Genomic DNA, 22,155 nt, shown 5'->3' with positions numbered 1-22,155 from the left:
AAATAATATGGTACACACAAGGGTGAGCTGACAAAGTGCTTTCCCAACTGATACATTCCCTGTAGAATTCTTTAAAACATCAAACTATTGTGGGAAAAAAAGATTCCACCGTACAATTGGTGTAGTTGAAAATAGTGAAAAGATAAAGCCGCTCCAAACTCACCCCTCGCAAGTGTTCCTCCTCCACTTAATGCCACTCCAAGACTGGGTGCTCAGCCACCAGCGTCTCAGCTGTGCCTTAGTAAGATATAGAAACAAACAGGCGGCACTCCGGATAAAATAAATATGGAATTTATTCCAACATGAGATGGATCCACATCTCCTTACGTGTTTCAGGAAGAAGTTCCCTAAATCATAGGCTCATCAATGATAGGATGATTAAGGTAACTTCTTCCCGAAACGTGTAAGGCGATGTGGATCCATCTCATGTTGGAATAAATTCCTTATTTATTTTATCCGGAGTGCCGCCTGTTTGTTTCTATATCTTACTATGTTGAAAATACATAAGCACGAAACGAGTAAAGCCATACTAAAATAAGCACTTGCAGTCCACGAAAACAGGCAATACCACTTAAAGGATAACACTGGCGAATTTTCGTTAGTAAATCTGCCCCTAAGATGTAATTAATCCTTATTGGAGGCAAAACCAGCCTTTTGGTTTAATTTTTACATGATTTTCTAGTAGAATTAAGGTATGAAGATCCAAATTACAGAAAGACCCCTTATCCAGAAAACCCCAGGTCCCAAGCATTCTGGATAAAAGGGGCCATACCTGTATTTTAATTTTTACCAATAAAAGTTGTTTTTACTTTTAAATCTGTGGCCCTGTAGATTGTCTAGAGTGCCGGGAGGCCTACATTTGCCTTTTGTGTTGAAAATATGTCATCCAAAGTAATCTATATGGCAGTGCCCATGCCCTTGTAAATGTAAATATATTATGTGCAAATAATGAGCTCAGTACAAAAATGTGTGGTAGTTTAAATCATGATGCAATAGAACATTTTCTTCACCAAACATTTTAGAATATTACATATGAGAATTGTTTCTTCTATATGTAATATAAACATCCTGGTGCCAGGAGCTGAGTCAGTAGAGCTGTGTGTCTGAGGGGCCAGTAAGGTTAAGATCTGAGTTAGATGCTCCATCAACATTGCCCAACCACAACTATCTGACATACGAGTGCCCCTGTAAATGATTGGCGACTGATTACAAGTGTTTTATCATGCAACCAAGGACATATTAATGCAGGGGTGCCCAACCTGCGGCCCAGGATGGATATGAATGCGGCCCAGCTTGAACTTCGACCAGTCCAGGAAACGTCAACTATAGACCTGATTTGGTGGCTGACGCAGAAATGCAGAGGCTTGTACTTAAACATAATAGGTGCAATAGTCTGATCAGTGCAATTCAAATTGTTGTAATATCTGACACATCCTTTAAATGGCGACTACTAGGGAAAAAGCCTTGTAAACGCTAAAAGAGAAACAAGCAATTAGCTGTGTTTATTCATCTGCCGTCATTAAAATGACAACAAATCTGATTGGTTGCTTCATGTTACACCTTTATATGAATTCCCCCCTTGAGGTGCACATTTTCAGTTTGTGCAGCAAACGCTCTTTCTGTATTTATGGAGCCACATGTCATTTTCCCCAAAAGTTGCCGCAGGCCTTTGGAAGCAAACATAAGTCGTAAAGTTGCTAGATTGGTTCGTTGCCTGCTACAGTAAGGGTCTGGGCACACAGGCAGATTCGGGGAGATTAGTCGCCCGGTGACAAATCTCCTCTTCTTCGGGGCAACTAATCTCCCCGATCTGCCTTCCTGCAGGCTAAACTGTAAATCGATGGCAGATGGCACTCGGAGCGATTCGTTTCCCGAAGCCGCCCGAAGTTTCCTGGTGAGGCAGCTTTGGGCGACTTTGGAAACGAATCGCTCTGAGTGCCATCCTGCCGTCGATTTACATTTTAGCCAGCAGGAGGGCAGGGGAGGCAGTTTGGAGAGATTAGTCGCCCTGAAGAAGAGGAAATTTGTCGCCGGGCGACTAATCTCCCCGAATCTGCCTGTGTGTCCTGACCCTAAGGGGCATATTTATCAAGGGTCGAAGTTCGAAGTTAAAAAAACTTTAGAGGTCCAAGGTTTTTGGGGTCGAAGTGGTCCGTATTCAGCCTACTTCAAATCGTACGATCGAAGGAATAGCGCCTTCGATCTACTTCGATTCAAAGTTTCCCCCCCAAAAAACTTCGATCTCTCAAACTCCACCAATTGCCTCCAAATAGGTTCTAGGAGGTCCCCCATACGCTAAAACAGCACTTCGGCAGCTTTTAGGTGGCGAATGGTCAAAGTCGAAGTTTTAAAGAGACAGTACATGATAAATTTCGATATTCTAATTTCTACGTTTATTTCAACTTCGAATCGAAGTACACAAAAAATAGCTCATAGTTTTTTACTTCGAAAATTCACTTCGACCTTTGATAAATCTGCCCCCAATAGTTAGCTATCCACTAAATCTATTCTGTAATCTATCGTTTTAGAACCTCCTGTTGCTTCAGCAATAATCCTGCTAACACAGCAATCCTAACGGTTTGTCTTAAATGCAAGCTGAGAATCAGCCGGGCTCCTGTGACTGCACTGAGAGGCACTTTGTTTGCCTGGGTGCAAACATACAGGGGGTTATTTACTAAAGGTCGAGTTGTGTTTTTCCCAAAAGAATTAGAGTTTTTCTAAGGTAGTTTCAGTAAAAACTCAAATTTTTTGAGATTTATTATGGTTTCATAAAGCCAGAATTCAAAAATACTCACACTCACTCACACAAGCCTTTTCTAGTGCATAAGTTGTCTTTCTTTTTTTACAACATAATAAACCATGACCTGAGGGTCAGATTTATCAAAATCTGAAAATTCTGTTTGGTTTCACACACTGAATCTCTCGCAAGAAATGTTATGGAAACTTTCCAGTGTCTTTTCTTTCTTAGGTAAGTCATCGTTTTGTTGATCATGAAAATCTCCCACGTTGTGAAAAGGTTCCACTAGACTTAGGGCAAGGCCAGACATGGCGTTTTTACATTGCATTTTTAATAAAGCTCCGTTGGGCATAAAAATGCCACTGAAATCACACGTGACCGTCAACATGTGTTTTTCAGCAAGTAGGTTTTTTCTTTTCCCAACATGGACTTCTCATTGTTCTCATTCCCCATAATTCCGCTGGCTAGAAATAGATAAGCTATTAAGAAATAGTAACACTATATACATGCAAAATGGAGCCGGAATATTTGTCAAAACGCAACGTAACTAGGTCACCGGCCGTAAAAACATATATATGCGTCATTTATCTCGCGAGAATTTGGTCACCATATTTAAAATACGCTGCTCAAATTTGTAGATCCCATAGAGCCTATTGATTTGGTAGTTTCTTGACGTATTGGCATTTCTACTAAAAAACACCAATACTGGCATCCCATGGCGGTGTGAGAATTGCCATAGTGCGTTTTCCATTAGTTTTAGTGGTAGTGCAGTTTATGCATATTTACGCCTGATGGAGCTTTTTTAAAAACACAAGGTAAAAACGCCACATCTGGCCTTGCCTTTAATTAACTTTTCATCTTGACTGTTCATAAAGTGGAACGTAAGTGTAATTATTACATTTACAAACCAAGTATAGAGCAGGTTTGTAATAATAATTGTGCACACAATCCTGGATTTGGGCAAGTCGGATTCATCTGAAACCTAGAGGCAGATTTACTAAAGGGTGAAGTGGCCGTCGCTAGCGAAAATTTGCCAAAAAGACAATCCTCAAGTACATCCCCTATTTACTAAAAGGCATAGAGGACAATTCGCTGGTGAAAGAGCTCACGCTAACAAAGTTTTGTGCTCCTTTGCCAGGAGAATTTTGGCTCAGACGAACTATCATTATCGCTCTGCAAATTCATCAAAGTATGAATTTTCTACTATGTTATCCTTTTCGCCAGAGTCTGCTTCGCCAGGTTATACCTGGCCAACTGATAAGATGAACCTACATCCTCCTCACTCTTATGTCAGTGACATCATATCCTGTATGCTGAAAAGTCATAAAAGAAAAGCTGTATAAAGTATAAAGCTGTCAATATAGTTCACATTGCTGTAGGAATGAGAAATTTTTTTAAAAAAACCCCCAAAAAACGGCATAATTAAAAACTGTAACATTACTATTCCTCCCGGTTATAGTGTTTCTAGTTCTAAAGTACAGGGCAGTCAGTGAAAACACATGATGCCTTGAATTTAGAAAGGGCTGCGTTTGCAACATCAGTAGTGCCCTCAGCTGGTGAAATACAGACACTGCAGCTAAATGTTGCAGATATTTACACTAACAACCAGGCAATGGTTTGATTGACAGACAAACTGCACAGATGAGGGCCTGAACAGAAAAACAATATATAATAGAGCCTCTGTGTTAAAGGGGAACGACCACAAAAACACAACTTAAAAAAGTAAACCTCATTTCAAACAACTTTGCAATATACATTAAAAAAATGTGCAGACTTTTCATGATTTTTAATGGTTTCTTACATTTCCCTACGCCTAGTCCCCTGCTGATCTTTCTGACTACTTTGCTGAGCTGGCTGACTACTTTTACTGTGTATCAACAGCCATCTGTCCTCAGCCTGCATCCTCCTAACCCCACAATTCCCTGCACACGTGATTTCAATAAGGAAAGGAACGTCATTGTGCAATGCATTGTGGGTTATGTAGTTCCTGCATGCTGTCTGTAAGATGTGGAGAAGTTGTTATAATTTGTAACATCAGTGTTTAGTCCCTCCTTCCCTGCCAGAATTTCAAATGATGCAGAAAGAGAAGAATTGTTAAACAGCTGGATTTCAGCATAGAAAATGGCATTTATTCATACTTTTTGAAGAAACAGGTAACTGTGATGGATATATTAGGGCTTTCTGTGTTATGTGTTTATCAAGTTTTGGTTTGGAAGCCGGAGTTCCCCTTTAATCTGCTTTTTGGCTGTCATTAGAATATAAGGGGTTTGAATATAAAAAGGCAAAGTTAAAAAAAAGAAAAAGAAAAAAAAGACTGCCAATTGTTTCAGAATATTACTTTACAGGAATTCTGTCTATATGCATTTTCCAAATTACACATTTCTATAATGTGCCTATTTGTCAGCCAGTGAAAATGACAAATATATTTGGAAACGGGTTGCATTTGAGTACCATAATTGTTGCTAAAAAGTTAGTGACAACTAAATAAAAGTGCATAAGAGTGCAACTATTCTCCCACTTTGAATAAATCCCATCAGGCTTAGTCGGAAACAACGTTTTATTTCGTCAAATGAACAAGGTGTGGCACTTCAGTAGTTAGCAATTACAAATTGAAAATGCAAGTAGAGCATCAGAACACAGCAGCAACAACATACAGTTATACCCATATGTGCAGATCAGCACTTTGAGCTGGTGTTGTACACACAAGTGCCTGGAGCATGAAACTGAACAACTTCTCTAAACAGTTAAAGTATTAAGCTGCACGGTCTACGAGTGTATATGGAATAAATAAAGTGCTTTGTATTCGCAAAATTAAGCAGATTTGCTCAGAGCCACAGCAGAAAAACGAACTTCCCCTTGTTCACGCTCAGTAAACTGTCTGCATATTTTGGCTGCATCCTAGAAGGGGAAAAAAAAAAACCATTAAAAAGAAAACTATACCCCCCAAACAATGTAGGTCTCTATAAAAAGATATTGCATAAAACAGCTCATATGTAAAATCCTGCTTCATGTAAATAAACCATTTTCATAATAATATACTTTATACTTTTTTTAGTAGCATGTGCCATTGGGTAATCATAAATAGAAAATTGCCATTTTTAAAAATAAGGGCGGCCCCCTGGGATCATACGATTCACTGTGCACACAAATATAGCAAACAAACTATACGTGTTAGGTCACATGAGCCAATTAACAGACAGAGTTGTGTCTTTTGCTCCCACACTTCTTCCTGTTACAGTTAGAGCTGTAGTATTTCTGGTCAGGTGATCTCGGAGGCAACACACAGACCATCACAAAATGGGGGTTCAAGGTAAGAGATGGAAAAGGGCAAGTTTTACTTAAATATATATTCCAGTTTGGAAAGATTTTTTTATTTGCCACTTACTATGATATAAACTGCTGCTTAAGTGTTCGTTTTGGGGGAAAAGTTTTCCTTTCAGTTGGGGTAATTATGACAAAAAAAAAACAAACAAAGGGAGGCATTCTGAATAGAAAAAAATTAAACGATGCCCCCAATGCACTTAATTCTACCTTGCCTTTAGGGGTTACTTCACTGAAAAAAGTGCAACACTCAAGAGTAAAGCTGGCCTGCACATTAGCATAAACTCTTCTGGTAAGGTTACCAAACAAATGGATCTCTACACAATTTGGTCATCTACATCCTGGGCCAAATCTGGCTGATCCGATTGTTTGGCCACTCAAATGAGGCATCCCAAAGTTTAAAAAAAAGGACAGGTAAATATGAACCTTTACCTTCAGTAAAGTGTCTTCAGAGGTAGCATCATGTTCCACAGGGGAAGGAAGTCTGCCATCTAAAAAAGAAAAAGTAGAATTTTCACAGTCGATTCAGTACAGTATTACATGTAAAAAATTACTTTGACAACACATCAAACCTGTAATAACAAACCTTAAATCAAATGTTTTCACAACGGCTTCAGTTATGCAGTCATTTTCTTCTTTAAACCTATTATTTTAAAGGAGAAGGAATGGCATTTTAACTTGGGGTTGCAAAAGTTAGGCACCCCCAAGTGATTGTTACACCCTAGGCTGGTGCTGCTATCAGGAGAAAACTGCACTAGCACGGGGTTATTCCAGTGAGCAACACTGAGCAATTGTCTTTCTGCTTCTTCAAATTTCCCAGGGCAGACGCATGCGCAGAAGAGCGAAATAATTGGCTTTTTCGTTAAAGTTCGCTCCAACGCGCATGCACAGCCGCAAAAAGAAGCAGGAAGAAGATTGCTCTGTGGTGCTCTCTGGAGGAACCCCGGACCAGTGCAGTTTTCTGCTGATAGAAGCACCAACTGGAGTTTCAGGTAAGTAAATAAAATCACTTGACGGTGCCTAACTTTTGGTAACTCCAAGCATAACATGCCTTTCCTTCTCCTTTAAAGGAGAATTCAACCCATAATAAAAGAAAAAATCCTTTCCCCCTACCCTGGGTAGACCCCCCTCCTCCCCAGCCTACCTGACCCCCTCCCCCGGGCAAATGCCCCTAATTTTTTACTCACCCCTCCACGCAGATTCTGGCCTCGGATTTCATCTTTTTTTCTTCTGTCTTTTTCGGAAGTTTCGGCGCATGTGCAGTTGGAGTAAATTACTGGTCCTGAACCACTGCGCATGCACCGAAAGTCACGGAAATTTCCGAAAATTCCTCGAAAAAAATGCTGTCAATATACGAAGATTACCGGAGAAGAAGATGGCTGCAGTGAACTCCTGAGGCCAGAATCTGCACGGAGGGGTGAGTAACAAATTAGGGGCAGGTAAGCTGGGGGGGGGAAGAAGGAGGGGGGTTTACCCAGGGTAGGGGGGGGCAAGGGTTTTTTTTAAACTACAGGTTGAATCTTTAAGGCATACTAACAAGTTCTGAAGCAAATTCTCTCTTGAGTATGAAACAACCAGCTGAAGATGCTGCTAGTTTTCTCTGAGCTGCTGCCCAGTCAGTGTGAAAACAAGCATTGGGTTTTTATTTTTTTACACTCCACCACCATTGCACCTGAATGTGAGTAGTATTCCATTGTGACTGCACCAGAATTGGAGCAGCATTTCATTGTGACTGCACTGGAATGGGAGCAGAAGCGATTGGAGAGTCGAGTATTACCATTGAATTGTGTTATTGAGGTTTTATATGGGCGAGCATGTAGCATTATATTTAAACTTTTGCTAAATTTCTGGACACTGTGAATAGCAAAAGAAAACGGTAATCTTCAGCGCATTCCATTTTATGATGCACCTAAATCTGTGGTTGAAGGAGAATTGGCTTTATATGAATTGAGGTTAAAGGTAATACAAGTTATTTCATACAGATATGTATAACCACAATGAAAATATGAGTATACTCAATGATTGGGGCTGTTCATATACTAATATGAATTTAATTATCTAAGGGGAACGTGGTGAGAGAATCTGGTGCTTATGGGTCATTTTGTGCATTTACTTTAGAGACATATCCTGGAGGGGACTTTTCGTTCACCTAGGGAAATTATACTTTATTTATACGTAATGTGCATTTCCCATATTGGAAAAATTTTGAGCACTAAATGCCAAAAAACACCTTTTTTTTGCAGTTTTTCTGGGATATAAACCAGAAAACCAGTTTTACTTTCATACATAAAATAAAATGATTTGGAAAGTCCCACGTCTCTCAAACATGCCAATACCAGACAGGTATAGTTTTATGGAGATTTCTGACTTCTGTTGAAGTCAGACTCCTTTGTGGCATTGAGAAACACATGTTACGTAGTGTTTTGATTTAAAAATCCAGAGTCCCTCAGTACACTTTTTGTTTTAGCAATTTACTATATAATCAAAAACTCCCAGCAGTATGCATTTTCAGAAATCAGCATAATTTAGATGCAGAAAAGCCAAAAAAACCTGTAACGGTTTCTTTACGCCACGAATCCATATATTTTTACATTCTGCCAAATCCGAAATGGTTAAAGGGGTTGTTCACCATCCAACACTTTTTTCAGTTCAGTTGCTTTCACATTGTTAACCAGGAATAGATGCAGAGACGGAACTAGGTGGGGGGCGGGCTCTGGTGCGGGCCGTGCAGCCGGGCCCCGCCCCCACCCTCTTCCGTTCGGCGCTGCAGCAGTGGGGCGTGACTGCCGGGGGGCCCTGCGGGGGTACGGGCACTGGCCCAATTGCACCCCCGGTAGTTACGCCACTGAATAGATGTTTTCCAATTACTTTCTATTTTCTATGTGTGACCGTTTCAGTTTTCACCTTCAAAGGCAGCTGGGGGGGGGGTTGCTGACCCTGTAAACTGTTCTAAAGGGATACATTAGGTTATACATTTCTTATATTTGTCCCTGCCAAGTAGAAATGGGTTTCATTAAAGGCAGTGGTCAGGACACCAGAGACAGGGACATCAAACTCTAAACTTAGATTTTGTAAAAACTAAAAGATGGAAAGTAATTGAAAAGCAATTCTTTATTTCTGGGGAAAAATCTGAAAACAGTTGAACTGAACAAAGTTTTGGAAGGTGAACAACCCCTTCAGCCAAGTCTTTCTACTCCTAATTACCAAACTTCAAAGCTTTTCGAAACTTACCAGTTTTAATAAGTAAATACAAATCTGAAAAATAATCTCAAAACGTTCACTTTGCAATTTATCTCCCACATATTAGGTTCCAAGAAAAAAACACTAAATATGAATTGCCAGGGGTCCACCAATCAATTTAATGCCCATTGCGCAAAGGATTACCAAACTTTCACATATGGGCCCCAAATTGAATTTAGTGCATACAATTATCCTGGAGATCACGTCAGCTACTAAAAATGACCACTGCATTTTATAGGTGTGGTAAAGCCACACAAAAAATAAGTTTACCCCATAAATCCATATATCTTTAGAATGTACCCAGAAACGTTGCAAAGCTTTCCTGAAGTTAGCAGGTTTTGATGAAGTACCTAAAAGTCGCCTCAAAACTTCCGATTTGCAGCATCTGATCTCCTACGTGTTATTCGATGTCAAGATAAAACACAGTGGGGGTCATTTATAAAGTTTGCGCAGCACCTTTTGAATTGCAAATGGTTGTATCGCCCATGTTTTTTCCTGAACGCTAAAACATTGCACTGCTGTTCCCGTCTTTCCGGTTTTTACGAATTCACATTGAGAATAAATTTTAGCAAATGGCTCATAAATGAGACTGGTGTTTAATTCGCTAAACTGTTTTGCGAATATTTTCTCTGCCACAAAAGTTGTAGTGTGCACATAATATTCACATATTTAAAAATCTCTATAGACATTCACAGTGTGAAAAAAAATCACAATTCTGTTTGTACACTCTTACTCAGCATTATAAATGTAACCATGTGCAGGGCAAATATAAATCACTGTGCGAACCAATCTGCCCTGTGCACAGTCTATAGATGAGCCCCATGAAATATGAATGTCTGGAGTCTGCCAAAAAGTTTGATGCCCAAATGTGCATAGGATTTTCAAAGTATCTGGCATGCAGAGAATAGGTATGTACTGAATCCAGGAATCGGCCAAATCAGAGCCTTTTCAGCAGGATTTCCGAAGTCCAAGTGTCTAGCCAAACTGAATCCAAACCCTAAAATATTTGGTGCATGCCTAGCCCCAAACTGTACATTGTTCATACATAATTCATGGCCTATATGGTAATGGCTAACAAGTGTACGCATTCTGCTAATTACAAAATGGGTAAATATATGTGTTTTTACTGCAAACTACGCTAAACTTAGTAGTTTTTATGACATTTCTGAAAACGGTCTCAAAGCTTGAATTTTTTCCCATCATATTCCCCACATTTCTTAGCATACCAACATTAATTAATTATAAACACCAGTGCTCTACAGAACAATTTGATGGTCAATATGCATAGATTTACCAAACTATGTAGCATGCAGAGGCACTCAAATGAAATCTAGCACACAATTTTCATTGGCAAAAATAAGAAAGAATAATGCACCTTGTCTCATGGCAGAAAATCCTCCAGTAAATTAAATAAAAATTAGAAGGGAATAAAATGCTACCCACTTACCCAACTCATAAAGATGTCCATCAACCGCAGTTAACAATATAAAATGAAAGTTTACATCACTGTTCTCCTACAAAAAACAATAGAAGCCACAATGAAACATATGCCACACAACAAGCTGTGACTGCTACACTGTAAGAAGACTATAACAATCTAGAATGAATGCAGGTTATCAGGAATCAACTTTTTACTATGTAGCCCCATTACAAATATGGAGGGGGAGTATTCTTTAAAGGGTTGAGTTAACTTTTAGTATGACAGAGAGAGTGATATTCTGAAACAATCTGCAATTGGTATTCATTTTTTTTTTATTTGTGTTTTTGAGTTTAGCTTTTTATTCAGCAGATCTCCAGTTTGCAATTTCAGCAATCTGGTTGCTAGGGTCCAAATCACCCTAGCAACCATGCATTGATCTGAATAAGAGACTGGAATATGAATAGGAGAGAGCCTGAATAGAAAGAGGAGTAATAAAAAGTAGCAACAACAATACATTTGTAGCCTTACAGACCATTTGTTTTTTTTAGATTGGGGTTAGTGACCCTCCCCCTCCCCCATTTGAAAACCGGTGTCAGAAAAATGCATAATTCAAAAACTATGACAAATTGAAAAGTTACTTAGAATTAGCAATTTTATAACATACTAAAAGTTTAATTTAAGATGAACCATCCCTTTAAGCAGATGTTTCCAGGATTGACAATTCCTTACATTTTTAACTACTACAAGTAATAAATACATCCTATAGTTTTATTTGTTGTAGTACTGCATGCTGAGAATATGGTATAATGCGAGGTTTAATATGTTCTCATTTCTCTATGATCGTAACTGGAAGCAATTGTTATTTCTCAGAATGTGCTATTAAAAAAACCTTTTAAATTCATATTGAAGTGTGGTATATAATTTACACCCACAGCATCAATTGAAGCATAGGCTAGATATTGTTTCTGCAGTTTAAAATAGGAGTTGATAAAAAAAAAAAAAATGTAATGTTATAAGGGTACAGAAGAAACCTTATCTGTATTTTTGAGCTTATTGGTGAACTATCAATTGTAGGAGCTGAATATAATATGGCTAGCAATAAAGAAATGGTCTGTGCCGATATAATTTCCAGGTGTCCAACCCTGGACCAACAGCCATGGGAGAGGATGAATCTTATGAGACTGGGCGCTCATAAAAAGCGAAGATATAAGCTTTGAAAAAGAAATATTGAACATTTGTTCAAATAAAAATAGAGAAACAAAAGGCTTATTTTGTACTGCTCCAGGTGAAATGTCTTAAGATGAGCCCCCTATCTTGGTGGGCACTAAGCAAATGGCCTTACATGTGTTACCCCCACAGTGCACAATGCTCTGCTAGAAGGTCTATGCCCCAATCATAACTATTCACCCTTACGTCTAAAGTAAAACAATGGTACAACTTACCCTGCATTGTCCTTCAGCTGCCACAGAGTTGTGAGCAGACTTTATGGCCTACAACAAAATGCAAATGAATACTACAGATCTGCAGGAAAAACGTTAAAACTAAGCGATCAACTGGGTTAATCCCAAAATGGGTACTGAATGTTCAGTTTCATGGAATCAATGAGAGAGAGAGAGAGAGAGAGAGAGAAAGAGAGAGAAAGAGAGAGAAAGAGAGAGAAAGAGAGAGAAAGAGAGAGAAAGAGAGAGAAAGAGAGAGAAAGAGAGAGAGAGAAAGAGAGAGAGAGAGAGAGAGAGAGAGAGATATCTCTCTCTTTCTCCTAGGTATACAACATATACGCATGAGATTACATTTTACATCATTCTACCATACATAATACAGATAAGCAATTTCCAAACATTACCTGATTTTCTTCTAGACGTTTTGCCCTTTCTTCTGGTGAAAGCGCAGCAGTTTGTTCGATAAAATCCTTTAACACAGAATTTGCAGCTGCATTTGTAAGTAAGGGAAAAGTACAGATAACATAATTAAAATGTCCAAGTCTTATTTCTAAATTAAATAATGTAGAAAACAGTTTACTGAACCACTCATGGAAACAAACCAGGGGGAAAAAAATAGAAAAGATCTGTAAAATAAAGTTCAATGAAACTTTAACCCTTTATGATACAGGGCTGCCCTGAAAATACGAGGATGTGAGCGACATTGGTTGTGCTTCCGGATTCTATTTTGCCATATGGGAAAAACATTGCCGGGCTCAGGACGATCCCAGTTGAGGTTGTCACTCAGAGGGTTAAAACAATTGTGAATTGGTCATATTTCATAAGGATATTGAGTTTTCATAAATAATGCAGACTAAATGTGTTTAAAGCAATTGGGCACTTCTATTTTTAATGCCTCTTTAAATTGTGTTAAGAAAATTAAAAAAGTTTGGGGTGTGATTACTACTGTATAACAAAACATCACGTTTTATATAAGTTTAGTATTATGCAAGGCTAGATTTTTACATTAACTGTTATGAATGGCAAATACTCACCAAAATTCAATTTATCTTTATTATTAGCCACAGCGTGAATAAGCCCAACTGTACCACAGGAATTGCCAATGGTCTGTTTTAAGAAATAAACTTTTTTGTTTGCACCCTTCTCTTGCAGCTCCTTTATTTGGCTTTTTCTAAAGTTTTCATGCTGTGCAAAACAAAATGCTAAGCATTAACAGGTTGTACCACATATAGGTTACAAAGATCATATATTTATTTATTTATATTGTGTTATAAATTATTGCTTTTAGAACATATTAGATTATAATTCAGGTGTATAGATGGACCAGGCTTGATCTTTATGTCAAACAGACATTGGCTGCTATTATTTGCTAATGGCGCATTCGACATGGTACCCTCTTACCCACTGTAATGAACAGAGTTCATCTGCAACATGCCGAGTCACAATGCAACATTAAAGCCAGGTTTCATTGCAGATTTTCCTTACAAATTATAATTTTTTACCCTACCCCTGAAATTTGGACGTTGAACAGAGAATGTCCTCAGTATAAAGGGCCCCCTCGCATTCCTTCTTTAAGATTAGGTGTATGTAACCTGTAATAATCCATTTGCAACCCCTCCAACAGTTTATTCGATTGTGAAATTATGAATTCTGGGTGTTGAAGTCCCTGCTTACCAAAAATAAGTGGTCCCCAGATCAAACACTTCACAGTAGTAAAGGTGGGGCTGCATAACATTGTATATTTCAACATACAAGTAGGACGGCTTTTTTTAAAATTGGGTATATGTGTAAAATAAATTTAAAAAAAATCCCATTTATATTTATTTTTTGGAAATTAATATAGTGTTCATGCACCTTTTACATAAGCCCAACTAAATTAGCTCATGTCAAAAAGGGGGGTATATTCGCTACATCACTTTAAATTGATTAAAAATATTTTTTTCAGACAAGTTATACAATACAGTTGACTAAAATTACTACTTGCTGCACTATATACTAAAAGGAACAAACATTCTGCTACCTTACCTGTGGCGTAAGGGGGAAAAGTAGTAGTACTGCACAGACTGGCGTCAGAACATTGCTCAAAGATTCATCCTCAAATCCCAAGACATCCACAAATTTCCAGCCATCTGACACACCTAACTGGGCCAGAACCTGTATAAATAAAAAGACAAGACTAGGTATGTCATGTTTAGGTCTAGACCACAAAAAAATACAAGAATTAGGACTTGACCAGCCCACACAAGATAATTAATCAGATAATAAGTCAGATGGTAATATATATATATATATATATATATATATATATATATATATATATATATGCTAATTTGCACCCGTGCATAGTAACAAATCAGTTCTTCACTTTATCTTATAACTTATAGATGACCTAACTCCTGATTTATAACAACATCATCCTGATTTATATCCACATTTCTAACTTCACTTTAGAATGTCAGTAAATTAAACCTACTGAGCAAAATCAGTCATGTCAATCTAGATGTGGGTTGCTTTGGCTATACTGCTTGTAGATGCTCCTCAAATATCAGCTGCCTTTGCAATCAGTATCCATGTAATGGTAATTGTATGATAATTTTTATAAAGCTTTGTTATAAGTAATATTTTATTAGTGAGTATTTAAATGTTTTAGGTAGTGATTTATACAGATTCATATCATTCCCTTCCCAAATGTGTCTGTGTGTGGTAGGAAAACCAGAGTAGCCTGATAACAGGCAAGTGCTTTGCAGATAGTTCCCAGGTTTAAATTGATCTCATGACCCCAGCAGTACAAAGCAGCAGTGGTAACCTAAGGCACCATCCTACACAGTTATCAATTTAATTCCGGCTTCCATATAATTCCTTTCTTCCTATTACCTAGAAAAAAAAACCTCTCCAAGTCTTATACAGTTAGCAGAAGAAACCTTAGGTTGTAAACAGATTCAGTTGAGATGGAGCAGGTTTGAGTGACTTTCCAATTTAACACCGATTCCAGTGTCACTAATCAGGATTACATAATGGCCTTGTTTGCAGTGTACAACAAAAAAATACATTTCGCACCGAAAACGTCCGTGTAGTCCTAACCTTAGTATATTAAAGAATGGCTAAATCAAAGTAACATTTCAATTGGCTGTTATTTTTTCTATTTTAGTTTTGAAATTATTTGCCTTCTTCTGACACTTTCCAGTTTTCAAGTGAGGGTCAATGACCCCATCTAAAAAAAATCAAATGCTCTGTAAGGCTACAAATGTATTGGTCTTGCTACTTTTATTCTATTCAGGTTCTCTCCTATTTATATTCCAGTCTCTTATTAAAAGCAATACATGGTTGCTAGGCTCATTTGGACCAGAGTCCTGCAGCGGGTCGGGTACCCGCAAAAACCTGCGGTGCCCTGCGGGTAGAAGTTCCGGGTGCAGGTATAGACATGGGTCTTCTCAATAGCGATATATACTTCTTTTTTCTGCATGTCTACTTCCGATGATGTCATTTCAGGTTTACAATGACAGCACTTCCCTATTCTTGATGGTCAGCAGGTCGCAGCAGGGATAAGGTAGCAGGTCCAACCTGATACGAATGCAGGTTCCAAAAAAATGGACCCGCGCAGGACTCTAATTTGGACCCTAGCAACCCACTTGCTGAAAATGCTGACTTGGGAGCTCTTGCATAAAAAAAAATAAATAAACTTTACTCAAAACACTTTACTTTAATAGTAAATGCAAAAAATATTAGACAGTTGCGTTCTTTTAAGACTGATAATTATAGGATTTTCGAATGATTTTATACAAATACAATCCTATTAGATATACCTCTGGTTTGGATGTAGCCATTAAATAAAATATCACATAGCGGCATAACACAGCATAGCTCAAAGTAAGCTTTTGTTTCACAAGCATTTGGTGAAATACCCAAACTCCATAAAATAGGTAGGTTTACAGGTATGGTATACATTATATGGAAAATAGTTATCAAGAAAGCTCTGAATTACTCCCATTTTATCTAGATTTTTAAAAATGATTTTCTTTTTCTCTGTAATAATAAAACATCTTGTATAAATATCTTGTACTTGATCCAAACTAAGATATAATTAATCCTTATTGGAAGCAAAACCAGCCTATTGGGGTTATTTAATGTTTACATGATTTTCTAGAAGACTTCAGGTATGAATATTATGAAAAGATCCATTTTCCAGAAAACCCCAGGTCCCGAGCATTCTGCATAACAGGTCCATACCTGTGTTACAGGTATGGGATCAGTTATACGGAAACCGGTTATCCAGAAAGTTCCGAATTACAGAATCGCCGTCTCTCATAGACTCCATTATAATCAAATATAAATTATAATAATTATTTCCTTTTGCTCTGTAATAATAAAGCAGTAGCTTGTACTTGATCCAAACTAAGATATAATTAATCCTTATTGGAAGCAAAACCAGCCTATTGGGTTTATTTAATGTATACATGATTTTCTAGTAGTCTTTAAGTTATGAAGATCCAAATTACAGAAAAAACTGTTATCCAGAAAGCCCCAGGTCTCAAAGCACTTTGAATAACAGGTCCCATACCTGTACAACTCTTGAAACTATAACCCCAGGATTAGGAAAGCGTAATCCACAATTTAATATTACACAGGGAAAGTGGTAGTGAAACAGTAAATTACTCATTCAAATAAAAAAAAATAAATGCATAATTATGCTTAGTGAGCATGGCATATTATAAAAAAAAAATTGATATTTTTGGATTTCAGTATTATGATTTTAGTTTTTATGGAGCTGGAATAGTTAAATTGGTCTTAAAATATTAATCAGAATTCCTTTCGGTAGCATAAAATTGTACAAAGCCGATAAGACTCTTTCCGTGCAACTTCACTTCCGATTAAACGATGCACTTAAGACTGCAGTGTGGGTGTGGTTGGGTCAGTGACTGGAAACTGCAATCTCTCAGGAGCTATTTAAATAAGGGCCCTTGTGACTGACCATATAGAAATGAGATGAATGGGTAGGAAGATTATGCCCCCTACTGAACCTTCTGGAAAGCAGCAGAATAGAGAATCGGGTTTATCAGAGAAATGTGTGGCAGTATATACTTACTCATCCTCAGTGTCCTGCATGAGGTCAAACACATGCGCTAATTCAAATCAGCATGTGACAGATTGGATTCATCGTGATACTGGCAAGCCCTCATGCAAAACAGAACCTCTACCACCAAGCCCACAATTAACCCAGATATATAAAGAAAGACAGAGAGGAGATAGGCCCTGCCAATGCAGAAAGGTGTGGTCCCCTAAGTGGGTAGAGAAGGAGTTGTATAAACTAGAGATGCCCAACCTGCAGCCCTTCCAGTTATTAATCTACATTTCCCAGCATCCCCTCATGAGTCAAATGCTTTTGAGTGATCCTGGGGTAAAACAATTCAAATGCTGAAGTTTGAACACTCCTCAGGTAGACATACTGCAGGTATGGATTCAGAACATGGCTTTTTGGATAAGGAGACTTTCACTAATGAACATCATGCCTTAAAGGAGAATTCAACCCCCTAGGCGCAGAAGGAGGGGTAAGTAACAAGTTAGGGGCATATTTGAGCCTAGGGGGTTGAATTCTCCTTTAAGGCTATTATTCACACAACCCAATAGGATTGCTATTATCACATATTTATGCTATCTTAAAGGAGAATTCAACCTCTTATTAAAAAAACCCTACCCTACATAGACCCCCTCCCCCCCAGCCTAGCTGCTACCCTGGGTAAATGCCCCTAACTTTTTACTTACCCTTCAGTGCAGATACAGGGCATCTGAGTTCACGGCAGCCATCTTCTTCAGCTGGAGCAGTCTGACGGTCCAAACTGCGCATGAGTCGAACATCATGGAAATTGCCGAAGCGGCAGAAGACGCGAAAATTACCGAAGAAGATGGCTACTGTGAACTCTGATGCCCTGAATCTGCACCGAAGGGTAAGTAAAAAGTTAGGGCAATTTACCCGGGGTAGCAGCTAGGCTGGGGTGTATGTAGGGTAGGTTTTTTTTCTCCTTTATGTTGGCCATACACTATGAGATCCACTTGTTTTGGCAGGGCGATATCGGGTTTATGCGAACATTCAGCCCTAGGGCCAAACAATCACATTTTACAAGGAAATGGGCAAACTGGGTCATAGGACTGCATCAACTAGCGGATGCTGTCCTCAATCACAGTAAAAATCAAACCTGATCAATATCTGCCCAATATTGATCAGGGAGACCCGTCAGAAGCCCACACACACTGGCAGATAAGCTGCTGACCTGTTATCCAGAATGCTTTGGAACTGGTGTTTTATGGATAACAGATCTTTCTGTAATTTGGATCTTCATATCTTAAGTCTACTAGAAAGTCATGTAAATATTAAATAAACCCAATAAACTGGTTTTGCTTCCAATAAGGATTCATTACCATAGTTTGGATCAAGTTACAAGGTACTGTTTTATTATTAGAGAAAAAGGAAATCATTTTTAATAACTTGTAAATGCTTATAACGTAATCTGTGATATGGCCTTTCCATAATTCGGAGCTTTCTGGATAATGGATCCCATACCTGTACTATATAAAAACTGCACTGAAATGTTTCAGTAAATCTCAATTTTCTTCCTTGGCATCAAGGTGCCCCTATAATTTTAGCTTTGCCAGCTAAACACAAGCAGTCCTGCCCTTAAAAATAATCTTGGAAACGGTCAAGAGTAAACCATGCCCTTGATCTACCTCAAACTCCACAAACTATTTCCTCCCTTAAAGAATAAAGGACCCCGTATCAATCTTCTATCTATAGTTTTTTTAGAATTATCTTTGTTCTACCTATTATTCATATGTTGCACCTATGTTCTAGGTGACATTCATAAAGAAAATTAAAAATAAATGCAGGTGCACTGGTAAGTAATGATGGGCACTAAAATTTAATGTTTAAAAAAAAAAAAAAAGTTTATGCAATGACCACCTGACCCTTTAGGCACTGCATGCCTACAACTTCCAAAACAGCAGCACCAGTGAGTTAAAGGACAAGTAACATCAAAAAATGAAATTGTTGTAAAGTTATAAAGATATAATGCAGTGTTGCCCTGCACTAGTACAACTGCTGTGTTTGCTTCAGAAACACTACTATATTTATATAAATAAGCTGCTGTGTAGCCATGGGGGCAGCTATTCAAAGGAGAAAAGACTAAAGTTGCACAGCAGATAAGCTCTGTAGAACATAATGGTGTTCACTGTTACCAATATTTATCCTGTGCCATATAGACTTTTTTCAATTTCCACCATTGCTACACAGCAGCTTGTTTATATGAACTATAGTAGTGTTTCCGAATCAAACACATCAGTTTTACCAGTGCAGGGCAACACTAAGTTATATTTTCATTACTTTAAAACACCCCCGAATCCTTTGCAAAAGATTCGGCAGAATACCGAATACCGGGATGAGAAAACACTTAACTTCATTGTTTTGTGACAAAAATAGTGTGATTTCCCTCCCCACTCCTAATTTGCATATGCAAATAAGGATTTGGTTCGGCCGGGCAGAAGGATTCGGTGCATCCCTACTAGAAAGTCGGACATAATTTTCTAGCACTATTATTGCACTTATTTTAATAAGATTTGGGCGCTGCTGCCAGGCCTGGGGCCTCACCTCTTAAAAGGATCATAACACCAAAAAATGAGGTGAGGCCCCAGGCCTGGCAGCAACACTCAAATCTGATTAAAATAAGTGAAATAATAGTGCTAGAAAACTATGTCCGACTTGCTAGCAGGGATGCACCGAATCCAGGATTCGGCCGAACAGAATCCTTATTTGCATTTGCAAATTAGGGGCGGGGAGGGAAATCACGTGACTTTTTGGACACAATACAAGGAAATAAAAATGTGTTTCCTTTCTCATCCCTAATTAGAATATGCAAATTAGGATTCAGTTTGGTATTCAGCTGAATTTTTTGCAAAGAATTCGGCCGAATCCTAAATAGTGGATTCACTGCATCCCTACTTGCTAGTGGGGCTGGAAATTTTAGAAAGAGCGACAGCCAGAGAGGTGGGACATCCCTGTGTCTATAGACCCCAGAAAATAAAAAAAAAAGGTTCCTCCCTGCCCTATTGTAAAGCTGCCCTGGCTCCATGTGTGCACCTGCTGAGGAGTAATACAGGGATGCAGGATCCTGGGTACCACAGGGCCGGGGCCACGCCCTGACAACTCGTACAGTCATTGCACAGACTAGGAGAAAGCTAAATAACCACCCAGTCAGCTACACAAGCATGTTCAGAGCCGAATCCCAGGAAAGATGCGGGTGTTGGTGCTGCCATATGGATATCATAAAGGAGATGTCATAAAGGCCACCACTCACTTTATTCAGCATCTGTGGAATAAAGAAAATGCACATAAATGACGGAGAACAGAACGCGACCACATCGGTCTAACCCAGTAAAAGTCACGAGCACCTTACTTACCTCAGGGTTGATTTCCATTGCGCACCACTTCATGACTGACGTCTCACACACAAACTCACGCCGTTCCCGTCTAGATACAGACTGATAAGAGGGCGCCGCCTCAGCTGCTTTTATAACCATGGTAAGGTACCAACGCGTGACAAAAGAAGGGGGGGAAAGGCAATCAGCTGGTATCGCTGCGTTGCTACTGGATAGACGAACCACCCCTCAGTCGTTACCGAGTAGGACGGTTCCAATGTCTCCTAGCCGACATTTAATCATGGGTGGCAATGAGTAGCTAACAGTGACCAGAGTTGACAACGTATTTTTATTGTGCGGAGCGTGAGGGACGCGCCCCTTTTTTATGGATTAATTGGTGCGACCGCTGGCAGAACGCAAGGGCAGTGAGTTGTTTAACCTACTCCTTTCTTGTGGGAATCCTGTTATATGGGCGTGGTCATAGGCGTAAATGGTATGAGCGGTAAGTGAGGCTGAGAGGGAGCCTGTGGCAGCTGCAAAAGTCTGTCGCACTTGAAAAGGGGACGCAATTTGTAAACGTAACAAATAAATTCCCAATGTAAAAAAATGAAATTTTAAGCAGCTTTCCATTTGTTACACTTGTTCAGTGGCTTTACAGTTATTTGTTAATAAAAGTACAATTGAGAGAAGTAGTTACTCTTCGCTTGTCACTGTATGTGTATATGTATTTGTATAGAGGGCAAAGCACTACAGCAAAACTATACACTAGTAGTTACAAACAAGGGGTCACTGAAATAATGTTGCTTTTAACTATTGAAATAATGTAGCACAAGAGCTGTCAGGAAGCGTGCAAGACTTCTACTGCATTGTGTAGAGTTACAAACAGGTTTAAACTAGGCTTGCCACCTGTCCAGTGATGTGCCACCCTAACCTCCCCCTTCCTTCCTCTCCCCCCTTTAACGCTGGAACTACACAGTGCGCATCCTTCCAATCCAGTGTCGGACCCACCCAAAAACCTTAGACCAGGTCCCACTCTCAGTACTATTATTCTTCATCTCCTCAATCAACCTCTATTCTCCTAGTCTCTTTTCTTTACATACTATAATCTATTATTCCACCTATTTAGCCTCTTTGTTCTCATAGAAATATGGAATGGCCATGAAATAGGCCAAAAGTTTAGCAGCATGAGGGGCCCACTGACATCTGGGCCCACCGGGAGTTTTCCTGGTATCCCTGTGGGCCAGTCCAACACTGTTCCGATCTGACGCGATGAGAGGAGACGGATGCAGCAAATATAAGGTAAGTAATAGAAATTTCGGACCTTGTCGCTGAGTAGATCCGACACAACTGTCGGATGAAGATGCAACATGCAGCGGTCGGTTGCACGCAGCGACAAGGTCCGACATTTCTATTACTTACCTTATATTGCCGCATCAGTCTCCTTGCATGCGCTTCCACAGGCGGATGGTGATTTTTTTTGTTTGGGGAGGCTAAAAAGTGTTAACTGCAATGACCGTTAACATCCTAGACTTAAGGTAACAGGCAGAATAAAGCTGCCATTATGGGTCCTTTAGACCAATTCGACAGTTTATCTG

The 22,155-nt window shown here is 39.0% G+C and overlaps 1 protein-coding gene across 1 annotated transcript; it reads right to left on the bottom strand.

Moving 5' to 3' along the window:
- Positions 1-5,280: 5,280 nt before the first annotated feature.
- On the bottom strand, positions 5,281-20,840 carry uchl1.L (ubiquitin C-terminal hydrolase L1 L homeolog). The gene is made up of 9 exons (XM_018229404.2): positions 20,603-20,840; positions 20,500-20,511; positions 14,183-14,311; positions 13,192-13,342; positions 12,562-12,647; positions 12,161-12,208; positions 10,746-10,812; positions 6,491-6,549; positions 5,281-5,635 (listed from the first exon to the last, which is right to left on the bottom strand). Exons 1-9 carry the CDS (start codon positions 20,720-20,722, stop codon positions 5,549-5,551), a joined length of 759 nt encoding a protein of 252 aa, XP_018084893.1. The 5' UTR covers positions 20,723-20,840; the 3' UTR covers positions 5,281-5,548.
- Positions 20,841-22,155: the final 1,315 nt, after the last annotated feature.

Source organism: Xenopus laevis, chromosome 1L (genome assembly GCF_017654675.1).
Source record: "Xenopus laevis strain J_2021 chromosome 1L, Xenopus_laevis_v10.1, whole genome shotgun sequence".
Classification (NCBI taxonomy): Eukaryota; Metazoa; Chordata; class Amphibia; order Anura; family Pipidae; genus Xenopus; species Xenopus laevis.
The sequence above is the reverse complement of the archived record's forward strand: the minus strand, read 5'-3'. Positions and strand labels throughout refer to the sequence as shown.

Bases quoted from the DNA above. Each gene is read 5' to 3' on its own strand.
- uchl1.L (XM_018229404.2), bottom strand. From the start codon at position 20,722: ATGGTTATAAAAGCAGCTGAGGCGGCGCCCTCTTATCAGTCTGTATCT. The intron at 13,343-14,182 runs GTAAGGTAGCAG...TGTTTTGCACAG, and splicing joins TTTTCCCCCTTACGCCACAG to CATGAAAACTTTAGAAAAAG. The intron at 10,813-12,160 runs GTAAGTTGTACC...TGTTTTTTGTAG, and splicing joins CAGCTGAAGGACAATGCAGG to GAGAACAGTGATGTAAACTT.